This window comes from Coffea eugenioides, chromosome 1, assembly GCF_003713205.1.
Source record: "Coffea eugenioides isolate CCC68of chromosome 1, Ceug_1.0, whole genome shotgun sequence".
Taxonomy (NCBI): domain Eukaryota; kingdom Viridiplantae; phylum Streptophyta; class Magnoliopsida; order Gentianales; family Rubiaceae; genus Coffea; species Coffea eugenioides.
In genome coordinates, this window is record NC_040035.1 from 41,106,818 (window position 1) to 41,121,109 (window position 14,292).

General features: G+C 31.6%; 1 protein-coding gene across 1 annotated transcript; it reads left to right on the forward strand.

Moving 5' to 3' along the window:
• Nucleotides 1-815: 815 nt before the first annotated feature.
• LOC113761263 (NDR1/HIN1-like protein 1) lies at nt 816-1,906 on the forward strand. The gene has a single exon (XM_027304167.1). It carries the CDS (start codon nt 1,034-1,036, stop codon nt 1,658-1,660), a length of 627 nt encoding a protein of 208 aa, XP_027159968.1. The 5' UTR covers nt 816-1,033; the 3' UTR covers nt 1,661-1,906.
• Nucleotides 1,907-14,292: the final 12,386 nt, after the last annotated feature.

Below are 14,292 nucleotides of genomic sequence, written 5' to 3' on the forward strand. Positions count from 1 at the left end.
TCCAAATGGCTAAATTTCTACAATCCTTGTTCACCACCATTGCATTATCCCTTTTTCTCCCTTTGAAAACTCAAAAAAAGTAAAATTAAATAAGATCCTATATAAGCTTACCCAATCAATCTTGTATTGATGAAGCAATTTTGTCCAATTTCTATATCTGTAAAATATGATCTTGAATCCAACTCATCTGGTTAGACATATTCTTTGATGTTATGATGAGAACTGAGAGAAAATTGAGTAATTGTGCAACTTACCTCATGTGCATGGCTAATTTCATATCAATCATAGTTCTTTCCATAGCCAAGAGGTTGGTGGCCAAAGAATGATGCCATTACAAGTTACCAAATGTCATCCATGAGAGTGTGAAACAAGAAGGGCCCCTCCCATAATTCGTGAATCCTGTAGCCTTTGCTTAGACGCATCTGCCCTAAAAGATAAGGTCACACTGCAACAAACAAACAAATGCCCTTGGCTTTATTTCCACCGTCCACTTCATTTTTGCACAATCTCCACATTTCTTTATGTAGAAGAACACTTCCATCATGGTTCTGTGTAAAATTGTGTGTTATAAAAACCACAAATTTTCACCTCCCATTAGCAACGCTAACATTTCCTTGATCATAACAACAATTAATTAATTATTTCATCACATTTGACCCACAATATACAACACTAGTTTATGTGGCTTACTTCTACTTAATTTTTTAATGTACTATCCTACTATAGCATGTATAAGATCAAATGCATGAATACTCTTTTATATGCCTTTTGTTTTCTACTAGAGCTAGTATTGCTTTCATAACCTTCATATCCTAAATGCACCTCCACTCAATCCTACTCCCAATGAATGCTATATATGACACCACAAAACATCGATAGCGATCTCTCACACTCTCAAAAATCTAGAAACATACCACAAAGCTAAAGCCATTTACCAATACCAGCCAGTTCCAACTTTCAACCAAATCTCCTCCTCTAACTAATCCCCTATTGCCGGAAACCACCCTCTTCCAACACCCTCCAAACCACCATTATGTCGGCCAAGGACTGCGGCCACTACGAGCATGAGAAACAGAAGCTCTTCCGCCGCCTATTCGTGGCCTTACTCGCCTTCATCATCCTCATTCTCTTCATCATTCTCCTTGTATGGCTCATCCTACGTCCCACAAAACCACACTTCCTCCTACAAGACGCCACCGTTTACGCCTTCAACGTCTCAGCTCCCAACTTGCTCACGTCCGACTTCCAAATCACGCTTTCTTCTCGCAACCCCAATGACCGTATTGGCATTTATTACGATAGACTTGATGCCTATGCATCCTACCGTGGCCAACAAATCACGTTGCCAACTTTGCTGCCTTCTACTTACCAGGGTCACAAGGATATTACGGTTTGGTCCCCATTCTTGTATGGAAATTCAGTTCCTATTGCACCATATTATACCGATGCTTTAACTCAAGATCAATTTGCTGGGACGGTTTTGATCAACATTAAAGTTAATGGAAGAGTTAGATGGAAAGTTGGTACGTTTATCTCTGGAAGATACCGTTTATACGTTAATTGTCCTGCCTATATAAATCTTGGAAATCGGAATTCTGGCATTATGGTTGGACCAGCGATTAAGTATCAATTGGTGCAGAGCTGCCATGTTGATGTTTGAACGAGTTCCAATTTCGTGGGCTCAACCGCTCAAGGTGAAGAGTTATTTCCACTATCTTTTCTTTTCATCCAATTCGAGGAATTAAATTCTTGTCAATTGGAGATTATGTATGAATTTACAGTGGTTAATTTTAACCCCTTTTACTCAATTTGAAGTTTAAATTTTTATATTTGTAGTATGTACAATGTAATTGGTGGAGAAAAAAAGAAATGTTTCATGAATTAATGGAGCTGCCCCACCGACAAACCGCTGCTTCTAGTTCTGATAATTGTTTTTGGATGCATGCACGCTTGTGATTCCCTTTTTTCTTTTCTTGTTAGATTCTTGATTGTGGGCACTGCACAGAAATATAGACTTTGTGGTAATTGATATACACAGGCAAGATGCCAAGAAAAGGGCATAGTTGCTCATTAATGGGTCCCGTAAAGGCAACTTTAAAATATGGAACAATTTCTTCTTCTTCTTCTTCTTTCTTTTTTCTTTTCCTTTTCCTTTTTGAGTGGAAGTGCTGAAAAATTCTTGGGTTTAAAAGTTCAACTAAAGTTTCAATACCAAAAACAAAATAGGTGCTCAAAACTTTGGGAAATGCATTATTCTTTCATGGAAACTAAATTACCCAAACCATTTTTTTTTTTTTGTCTTTTCCTCCTCGTCCTACTCATCACAGGCCCGTCGATCTCCATTTTTTTTTTTTTTGGGTAAGGATAAATGTGCCACAGACAAATGTTGCTGATCCGAAAGGGGCTTGTCAAAATTATTAACACTTGGCTCCATTGATGACTAAAGTCATGGGGAAAATTTTGCAGCCAGTTCTCAATTATGTCTATGAGTAAAGTTTTCTTGTCAGCTTCAAAGGGTTGAAACACATTTTACTCAGCTCTCTTCAGCATGCTTATCCCAATTTCCTTTTTTTTTCTTTTTTGGTAGTACTTTGTCCAAGATTGTTGCTAATTTATGAAGGACTCCTAGGTTTGATTAAAAAGATACTACTCCCTCCGTCCCATTTTGATAGTTTTGTTTTCCTTTTTCGTCTGTCCTAAATGGTAGTCCACTTTCCAATTGAAAAATGTAGTTATATTTTAATTTCTGTAAAATACCCTTATTCAATGTAGGTTGTTATTAGTATAAACTACCTTATTTAATATAGACTATTAACCTACCCCATTTAATACATTTAGATTTTCCAAGACATATTAATATATGAAAAGCTAGCTTCGTTAGTCTTTCAAGCTAAAATGTGAAATAATGTAAAATGAGAATTGATTCTTTCTTGACCATCTATTCAAGTTCCTATAAACCATCAATTCAAGTTTTCATGAATAATTAATATAAAGTTGTACTCTATTTAATGTAAGGGTATTTTAGGAAAATAGCCACCTAAATTTATTGTTTCAACAAAGTTAACTATTTTTTCTTAAATTGTATGAAAAAAAAAATTAGAACTATCAAAATGGGACAGAGGGAGTACTGTGAAGGAATAATCAATTTGGCAGCAAGTTCTAAGAATTTTATCGTTCTTGGTCTCGTTAACATGTATCAGCACCATATCAGGATCATGTTGCATGAAACTTGGACATGCACATTTGTAGTATCTTGAGAACAGTTTCAAGCTTAGGCCGCATTTGGTTCTTCCTTGTCTCCCAATCTCCAAATTAACTTCATTAATAAATGCCTATTCTTAATTAATCCAAATGGCAATGACAAATTCATTTTTGGTTCTGGATAATTGCAGCCACTTACAACGTTGTAAGGATTAATCACATGTTTTTTTACTACAAACCTCCATCTTTATGGTTCTTCAATACTTAAGGTTTATTTTTTCAACCCGGCTATTTTAACTCAAGCATCTAAAAGTATGGGAAAACACCGCTTTGTTTTGATAATAAGGAAACAATAAATTCTTGCTTGGTGGTGGGCATATCCTTAGTGAATGAAGCCTATATACATACACATACATACATACATATATATATAGACACATACACACACATACATATAAATATATGTGTGTTTTGATAATAAGGAAACAATAAATTCTTGCTTGGTGGTGGGCATATCCTTAGTGAATGAAGCCTATATACATACGTATATATACGTACACATACATACATACATATATACATATATATAAATATAGACACATACACACACATACATATAAATGTATGTGTGTGTTGATAAAAAACGGTGGGTTGTACGGCTGGAAAGAGGTGGTGATTGGTAAGTGATTTTACCTACCATGTGGTAGCATGTAACTATGAAGATTTGTTGTGCTTGGAATTGGTCTCTGCTTGGAATTGGTCTCTCTCAACGCTTCCATTTTCCACAGATGCTGTGATCCCTTAACTTTAGTGTAAATAAGTACAAGTCAAGGTACCGTAAAAACAAAAGCATGTGAGAGAAAGGAACAAAGAAAACATGAAAATCTTTTACATGTTTCTTACCCTTTTATATAGTTCATCCATTATTACACGCATTTTTATCTAAAGTTTTCTTCTATGATCACAACATATGTGTGTGTATATATATATTATGAATTGAAGTTTATAATTTAATTAAAAACATTTAAGCATTAGTTAAATTTCAATCTTTTAGAGTGGCAATTACCCGGCTAATAATTCCTCGATCCCTTTATCGCTCGAAAAAAAATCGTGCAAGTATTGATTGACAGAGAGAATGTATTGAACTATGCCTGCCGGGCTTATTAAGCCCGACAAACTATGAATTTTTTTTTTTAAAAAAAAAAAAATTGCTCCAGCTGGATTTTTTTTGTGATGGCCCGGTGGCCATCATCAAAAGGAAAAAGGGAAAAAAAAGCTCATTCTAGTACAGGACCCTGTTTCTAGTGCTTCTTTTCCCAAGCACAAGAATAATGTAAATTTAGGAATTAGAGATGATGGCGATAATTCTTTTGGGTGCAATGAGTTTAGCACCAAGTTTGGGGCCTTCAGGCCGCAAGCACGCAATGGCTATCGAAGGATTAGGAAGATGCTGCAATCGAAATACTGGAGAGTTGCTCCCAAGTTGAGAGATTATGAAGTTTCAAACACCAATAAGTAGGAGTGTACAAAATTAAAAAATTTCGATTTATTGACGGAATTCAAATTGAATTCTAAATTTCGAATTTGATAATTCGGTAATTCAAAATAAAAATTGGAATATCCGATTTCGAATTAGACGAAATTGGGTCGAATTCGGTAATGGAATTTTTCAAGTCGAAAATTCTGATTTTGAATTCACAATTCGAAATTGAAATCGAAATCGAAATTCGGAATTTTTATTTCGATTTCAAATCAGTTTTTCATATATATATATATATTATATATATTATTTATATATATATGTCATATAACATATATATTATAATAGTAATTTTTATATTCTTGAATTTGGTGATTCGAAATTCCTATTTCAATTTCAAATATATATATAATTTTTTTATATATATGTAATATAACATTTATATATAATAATAATTTTTATATTCATGAATTCGGTGAAATCAGAATTTACCGAATTAATCGAATTCGCAATTGGTGAATTCGAAATCGAATTCGGTCAGAAATTCTAATACCAAAATTCAGAAAAATTCCCATTTCAAAGTTTCGAATTACCGATTTCGATTCCGACTCACACTTCTACCAATAAGTGGAGACTCTTCATTATGTCCTTGGAGAATGCCTTGTTTTTCACTAATTTATCTAGGTTGTTTATAGAGTTATTTTATTGCTCTAAATATTTACGACTAACATATTGGTATTGTAGCTGAAGGAATGAGGTCATTTTATCGAAACAGAAAGTTCATTCACACGAGGGATAGATTGTTGGAAATTAGTTTGTAGTATGGAAATTGATCATGACTTGTGACATGATTTTTCTTTTCATGTTTAGAAGTTTGATTTATGAATTTTCTACAAGATTCATTAGTACATTGATCTATCTTCTCAAGTTCATTAGTTCATTCATGGAACCACTTAATTCATGTACCTGGTGTACTAAATTCATAAATAGATATTAAATGAAGATACATTGTTATATGTTCTCAAGTTCATCTGTTCATGTATGGAACTACTCAATTCATGAACTTGGTGTGCTATATTTATAAATGGACATTAAGTGAAATTCATATACTTTTGCTATTGTATTGCCTATAAATAAGAGGTAGTCTAACCTCTCTTGTTGCAACTTGTGCTTAAGGTATTTTAGATTTAGATTTGCAAAACCAGTTTCTTACATCCATTTCTTGTGAAAACTAAACTTAAACTTGCTATAGGCTAATTGTTGTTTTCATTGTATCTTAGAGGTAATTTGCCATCTCAACCCGGTTAGCAAGATAGTGGGAGCAAATAACATCTTAAGGAGAGTGATCACGCATCCTGGAAAATCTCTTGAATTTCCCAAAATTAGTTTAGTCAAATTCTTGAAATTATTCTTATAATAACTCTGTAGTAGGTTCCATGCACTTGTAATACCCATTTTTCTCCTACAATCTTAAGGTGTTATTTGAAATTAGTATGGAGTCTATTCAAGAATCTGTTATCAAGGTGATGAATTAAGACTTTGTTAAGTTGGATCGCTTGGATGGAATTGGAACCAATTTCAATAGATGGAAGGATAAGATGATCTTCTTCTTAACGGCCTTGAAGGTGGCATACGTGTTGAATCCAGATCTTCCAGAAATTCCTCCTCCAAAGGATGACGATTCAGAGGCTTTGAAGAGACAAAGGAAAAAGCGTGAAGAAGATCAAGTGGTGTTTAGAGGTCATATTCTCAATACTCTGTCAGATACTCTCTATGATTTATTCACAACCGTCAATTTACCAAAGAAGATTTGGGATACCCTTGAGTGTCAACATGTCGACCAAAAGCAAGGTTCAGATAAGTTTCTTATTAAAAAATATTTTGAGTTCAAATTTATAGATAATTTCTCACTTCTTGATCAAATTCACAATTTGCAAATGATTGTTTCGAAACTCAAAGATTTAAGTATGGAAATTTCAGAAGCATTTCAAGTAGGGGTTATTATTGCCAAATTGCCTCCTAGTTAGAATGACTATCAAAAGAAATGGCTCCATACTTCCGAAATTTTGACTTTAAATGGTGTTTTGAAACATCTAACGATTGAAAAAAATACTAGAAATCTTCAAAAGAAAGATGTGAATGGTGAATCCAAAATCAAAGTAGAGGATCTAAGGTAAATTTTATGAATGAAAGAAAGTCTTCCAATGTCAAAAGGAAGAAACTTGAAGATACTAATTCTAAGTGTAGACACCAAAATTTTGTTAATTGATTTATTTATTTATTTATCTTTTTATTTTTATTTTTTTACTTTTACATTTGACCTTTTAATTATCATTTCAAGAAAAATCATTTTTATTTAATTAGTTATATATATATATATATAGGAAAATGAAGATAGGAAAATAAAAATGGAATTTGAAAATCAGATTATTGTTTTTTTTTAAAAAAAATTTCCCGCGCCCGCGTGCACTGCTGCACGCGCGCAATTTCTTCTTCAGCAGAAACCAGCAATATTGTACAGAAATGCAGTTGGAATTTTGAGGAATTTTGATTCGATTTTTCTTCCTTTTCTTTTTTCCCAAGATTACCAGTACAAAGGCCACCTCACCAATCAAACTCTTATCAAGAAACCTCTGAAAAAGAGGCCATCAAATTACCCAAAAATTAGCAGCAAATATGGTTGCATCTCAACCCTTGAGAGGAGGGTTTTGGGGGCTTTCATTTCATTTAAATAGCAAAGGACACAGCCTTAGGAAGAAGAGGAGGTAAGGAAAGTCGGCTGCACAAAAATCTGGGGAGGGAGAGAAAGAAAAGAGAAAAAGAAAGGCAAACAAGGAAAAAAAGAATTTTTTTGTAAAAATTTTTTCTGGAAAAACAGGCTGACCGACCAGCCATCTTCGAGCTCAATTTTCTCCTTTGATATAGCTTTGTTGGGAGAAATTTTGTTTCTGGGTAATCTAGGATCTTAGTAGAGAAGATTTCATTTAGAAAATTTTCGAAAAAAATTGCTGCAACCCCTTCGTATTGAGGCTTGAACTTGCTACAGTCACAACTCTTGAACATTCATCAACAAAAGTTGCTTTTCCTAGTTTCAGCACCTGGATCCGTTTTCCTTGAGATTTACCACGTTTATTTGACTCTACAAGGCATCAAAGGTAGTTTATTTCGTTTCTTTCTTCTTCATACCGGCCTAGGTCCTCACCAGATGTAGCAAGATTTTGCTGCACACGTTTTTCTTTCTTTTTCCTTTTCTTTCCGCTGTTTTCCCCCATTTGTTTTGCAGACTTTCAGCTTAGATTTTCTATTACTTAATTTTGTGTTGAATCTTGCACTTGGATGTTTAGATCTTGTGGATATTTGGATTATAATCTTGTGTATTTGGATCCGAATCTTGGACAACCATTTTTGCACATTTTCCTGGGTTGGTGAATCTCCAAAGTGCAGAATCATTTGCTGTTCTTGCATGAAGGATTCTGAAATTTGCAAGTTGCCCCTCCAAATTTTGTGTAATCGCACTAAAGCCCAAAGTTTTGTAGAAATGGATGAATTTCTTCCATTAAAGCCTTGATTTCTTTCATATATTCTATATACATGCTTTGAATAAATTATTTCTGGTCTCCAGAATATAATTAAAAATAATTTTGTTGGATTTAAATTACTTAGTTAGACATTTTCTTTTTCTTTTTGGGATTTATGAAAATGGTTTAAGAAATGGGTTCATGTATTGATGGGTTTTAATGAATGGGTTTGTTTTTATTTTTCTTTTGGTTATGACATGGTTGTGAAGCAAAAACCCAATGTTTTGTTTGGGTTTGGAACTTATAAAACAAGTGGGTTGGTCCATTCTTTTCCTGACAAAATGATTCGGGTTTCGGCTTGGGCTAAGGAGTTTACCGCCCAATAGAAAAAAAAAAAAAAAAAAAACACAAGAAGCCTGCGTTGTTTTCTTGCAAATCAGAAACGAAATTTGCAACTAGGCCTCTGATCTTTCAATTAATTTCACAATGGCTCTAAAATTTTGAATTTATTTCAATTAGATTGTAAATTTAATTATATTTTGGTCCATAAACTTTATCTTTTTATTTAATTTGTACCCCTAATTTTTTAATAATTATAATTTAACCTCAAAAACTTCCTATTTTTGCAATTAGGTTCCTAATCTTCATCATTTCTTAACTACAATTGTTTATTTCATTTAATTGTTAATCATACTTCATTTAGATACATTTAATTGATGAATTTTAGGGATTTTATATTTATTCGTATTTCTTTGGAATAACAGAGTGAATTTTGCTACATGTTTACATTTTATTAAATTGTTAATTAAATTGGTGCCTTGACTATTTTGTTGATTTTGGAGTATAAATAAAACAAACTTTACTTCATTTAACCACTATGTTAAGGGAGATACCTTCTATTATTATTTTAAATTCTTTTATGTACTCCTATATGCTTTATGTGTGATTGCATATTTTGAGTGCTTTTTCCTTTATTTACACATTTTATTCACTTTAATTTTTTATTTGTTTTATTTAATTTTTAATTATTTGGGAGGTATTTAAATGCCAAATCGTAATAGATAGGTGCCCAAGAAATGTATTTAATTAGACCATGTAATAGATAAATTTTATTTTTGTCAAAAATGTAATTAGTTAGATAAATGTAATAGATAGATTTATTATTTCAAAAAATTTTCCTTCTAAATTGTAGTTAGGGCGTCCAATGTAATAGCTAATTTTATTTGCTTGCATGTTTGTGTGTATGCTTGTGTATTTATTCGCTTTCTCTAAAATTTTGCAGTTAGATATTATACATATGTGTTATGTACTCTATTTGCTTTATGTGTTTACTTGCTTTAATTATACTTTATTTATTTATAATAAATGCATGACGTCACCACACTAGTCCAACGCTAGTTGTGATTTTTCTCTCTAATTTCTCACTAGTCCAACACTAGTGAGGACTTTAAGAAATGGATTAGTCTAACACTAGACCCTTTACACCATCGATACGTTAGATTCATGCTTTGGTATGATATTTATTACATCTCATGTATTTTTTTTTCTTATTTTTAGGATTGTTTTATCATTTGCATGATATTTTTTCTATTATTATCCCCTTACCCTTTATATGCTTGGACCATATCATTTAGAATTGCATCTCATTTTAGCAAATTAGAAATAGGTTAGTCCATTTGCTTGAATAGGTTAAGAGAGTTACCCTCCCAATATGGAAAATGAGCGAATATGATTTTTTTAACCTTAGCACGCTATTACCCTTCTATAAGAAGGAAAATTAAGTCATGACTTCTCGTCTCTGATACCCGTTATATTGCATTCTCTTTTTCTAAATTATGTATATTTATCTAAATATTATAATTTCTTTTTTTGTCTCATATTTCATATTTTTCGTGACCTCTTCAAAGAATCATTCTTGGATATCACAATTAATGTGATTTGCATCAATTAAATTTTGAAGAGACATTCCATCCCTCTCAATACCTTAGGTCTAGATTTGCATTCATATAGAAGCATCCAAATGTGATAAATTTTAGATGTTAGATCAGAAAAAATTTTGACTAAATCTCGCAACTAACTTTGGTTAAGTTGAAATGGTGGTTTAGATTTGAACCTATCAAATCTTTGCCTTCTATTTTTTCAACCGTAACTCCCGAACTCTTTTCTCTTGTTTTCTAATGACTTGAAGTCGTATAAAAAGGTTTTATTTATTTTTTTATTTAAAATATATTTTGGGTGATTTGGTATACCTAAACTCGATATCAAGTGACGACTCTACTTTTTTAAAAAAAATTCTTTTTAGACTAATATTTTAGGTTCAAACCGTCACATGTTTTATGTCCCATCTTCAACCCCTTTTCTTTGTTTTCTAAAATAAAATAAAAAACATATTTTTTAACACTTTCTTTTATTTTCAAAAAAATGGGGCGTGACACTAAAGACAATAAAAAGAAGAATAGAAATTGCTATAATTGTGGCAAGAAAAACAATTACAAATATGAATGCATGTACGATAAGAAACAAAAGGCTAGTGGTGTTTCAATTGCAAATCTTGATGACGAAATTTCAAAAATCATTGCTATGATGTCAATTGGTATAGTGATTGAATTGAACATGACCGCACCTAATTCTTCCAAGGACTAGTGATATGATTCTAGTGCAGCCATTCATGTGTGCAATAACAAGAGTCAATTCAACGATTATGAAATTCTTAAAGAACATGAAGTGATGATGGCAAATGGTGTAAGGGCTAAAATGCATGGCAAAAGTTGTGTGAATATCCAATTTACTTTTAGCAAGAAATTAGTCCTCACTAATGTATTTCATGTTTCGAATATTGTAAAAACTCTTGTCTCTGCTTATATTCTTAACAAGAAATGGTTGAAAGCTATATTAGAGGGCAACAAAGTGATATTGTCCAAGAATTGTGTATTTGTTGAAAAAGACTACTCTTGTAATGACATGTTTAAATTGAGTATCAATAAGATTGATGATATTTCTCTTTATTTTGTTGATTCTTCTTATTCTTTGCGGCATGACAGAATAGAACATGTTAATCACAAAATGCTACAACATATGTTTAAAAATGGTCTAATTTTATTTAATGACAATGTGAATAAGAAGTATGAAGTATGTATTCAAATCAAGATAACAAGACTGTCTTTTCCTAAAGTAGAAAGAAACTCACAATTGCTTAATCTAGTGTATTCGGATGTTTATGAATTGAATGAAATTTTAACAAGTGGAAATAGATATTTCATCACATTCATTGATGATTGCTCTAGATATGTGCATGTATATTTAATGAAAATAAAAGATGGAACCTTTTATATGTTTTAGACATATGTTTCTTGTTGAAAATCAATCAAGTAGAAAAATTAAAGTATTGAAAAGTGATAAAGATGGTAAATATTTTCTTACCAAATTCTCAATTTTTGTGAAAATAATGATATTGTTCACCAAACAAGTGCCCCTTATACTCCACAACAAAATAGTTTGACTGAAAGGAAAAATAAAATTTTGAAAGATATGGTAAATGTCATGATTTTAAGTTCTGATCTATCAAAAAATTTAAAGGATGAAGATTTATTAACTACATGTCATGTGCATAATTGCATTCCTTCTTGGAAAACTAAAGTATCTCCATAAGAGTTGTGGAAAGGAAGAAAATCAAATTTGAATTATCTAAAAATTTGGAAATTTATAGCTTATTATAGAGTTCTGAAAAATAAAAGAATAAAATTGAAACCTAAAACACTTAAAAGTATATTCGTTGGTTATGTTGAAAATTCTAAATCTTATAGGTTACTTAATCTTGATTCTAATGTGATTGTAGAATCAAAAGATGTTGACTTTTTTAAGAATAAGTTTATCAATAATTCAAGAGTTGTGAACCAAGTTCTTCCAAAAAATGCTGATATTTCTAATGATACAAAAAGGAAGAAAATTGACACTCCTTTTGAATTAAGGAGGAGTCAGAAACAAAGAAAAGAAAAGAATCTACCCTCTGATTTCATTTCTTCACAAGCTATTGTCTTTCTTGTTAAAAATAATAGAGATTCTCTACTAAATAAAACTCCAATTTTATTTAGTATAGAGAATGATCCTAAAACATTTAGTGAAATTATGAAATCTAGAGATTCACCATTTTAAAAAGAAGTGGTAAATGACGAAATGGATTCATTGTTATCTAACGGTACCTGGGTCCTAATTGACTTACCACATGGTTCTAAACCTATTGACTGTAAGTAGGTATTTCAAAAGGAATATATCACCGATGGATCCATACTAACCTATAAAATTAGGTTAGTGACCAAAGGTTTTAGACAGAAGAAAGGTGTTGATTATTTTGATATATATGCATCGATTGCTAGAATTGTATCCATTAGAGTACTTTTGATTCTAACTTCAATCTATAACTTTTGTGTATATCAAATGGATGTCAATATAGCCTTTCTAAATGGTGATTTAGATGAAAAGGCGTACATGGAATAAATGGAGAATTTCGAAAATGAGAATAAGGTATGTAAATTTGTAAAATCATTATATAGATTGAAACAAACACCTAAACAATGGCATGAAAAATTTAAATCTGTTTTACGTGCACATGAATCTAGGTCAAATAATGATGACAAGTGCATTTATTCTAAATTCAGAGGCAAGTATGAAGTGATCATTTATCTCTATATAGACAACATGCTAATTGTAGATACTAACTACCAAGCGGTAGTAGATACTAAAAAGTATCTCTCTGCTAAGTTCAAAATAAAAGATTTTAGAGATGTGGATACTATCTTAAGAATTAAAGTTAAGAGGCATAGTGGGGGATTTTAAAAGGTATAGTGGGGGATTTGCACTTTCACAATCGTATTATATTGATAAAGTTTTTAAACAAGAATCAACATTTGAATGTGAAAGAGACTAGTACTTCCTTTGATTCTAGCTTTAAATTATATGAGAATACTGGTAATCCAATTGCTCAGTTAGAATATGTAAGTAGAATTGAAAGTTTAATATATGCAATGAGTTGCATAAGATAAAATATTTCTTATTCAGTGTGTAGACTAATTAGATATATTAAGAATCCTAGTAAAGATCATTGAAAAGTAGTGACGAGAATCCTTAATTATCTTAAAAGAACCAAAGATTTGGGTCTATTCTACAATAATTTTCTAAGTGTTCTTGAGGGGTATACAGATGCTAATTAGGTAACTAGTATTAGTGATCAAAATTCTACAAGTGGATGGATGTTTATGCTGAATAGTGGAGCTGTTTCTTGGATTTCAAAGAAACAAACTGTGACTACTCATTCCACCATAAAAACTGAATTCATAACTTTAGCTTTCGCATGCAGAGAAGCATAGTGGTTTAGAGATTTATTACTTGATATAAATTTGTGACCTCGTTCTATGCCTACAATTGCATTGTATTGTGATAGTGAGGCTACCATGTCTAAAACATTGAACAAAGTGTACCATAGTAAATCTAGTCATATAAGTTTGAGACACACCTATATTAGACAAATATTGAATGATGGCATTGTCACAATTATATTTGTAAGAACTTATAATAATTTATCGGATCCGTTGACTAAATCTCTTGCAAGAGACTTGATGAATTCGACAACATCAAGAATGGGATTAAAACCTTTTGTCTAGAATCACTAGCAATGATAACCCAATTTTCTTCTAGTACTACCCCTAATTAGAAAGGTTTAAAGGGTAAAAGCAAGTTGTCAATAAGTGATTATGAATACTATACTTTTTGTATGTATGATTCCAAATGGTAGTACATCATGTTCTCTTAATTGAGCAGATTGAGAATTATTCTCTTAATAAATATATTTCTTAGTGCTTTATTTGTTAAAGTTAGAAATATAATTTACCTATATGATCATAGAAGTGGTGCCACTTCTAGTAAAAGTTTAGGGTAATTTTTTATACATGATCATGAACTAGAATGAGCACGTGAGCGGTAATAGTGCTAAAAATGATATGTGATTGTTGGATGCAATTGATTAGTTCATGTGTGTGATAATTTTATTCTAATCTTAAATCTTAGTTTAAGCAATCTAGTCACCCTGATTTAATTAGG

Bases quoted from the DNA above. Each gene is read 5' to 3' on its own strand.
- LOC113761263 (XM_027304167.1), top strand. From the start codon at position 1,034: ATGTCGGCCAAGGACTGCGGCCACTACGAGCATGAGAAACAGAAGCTC.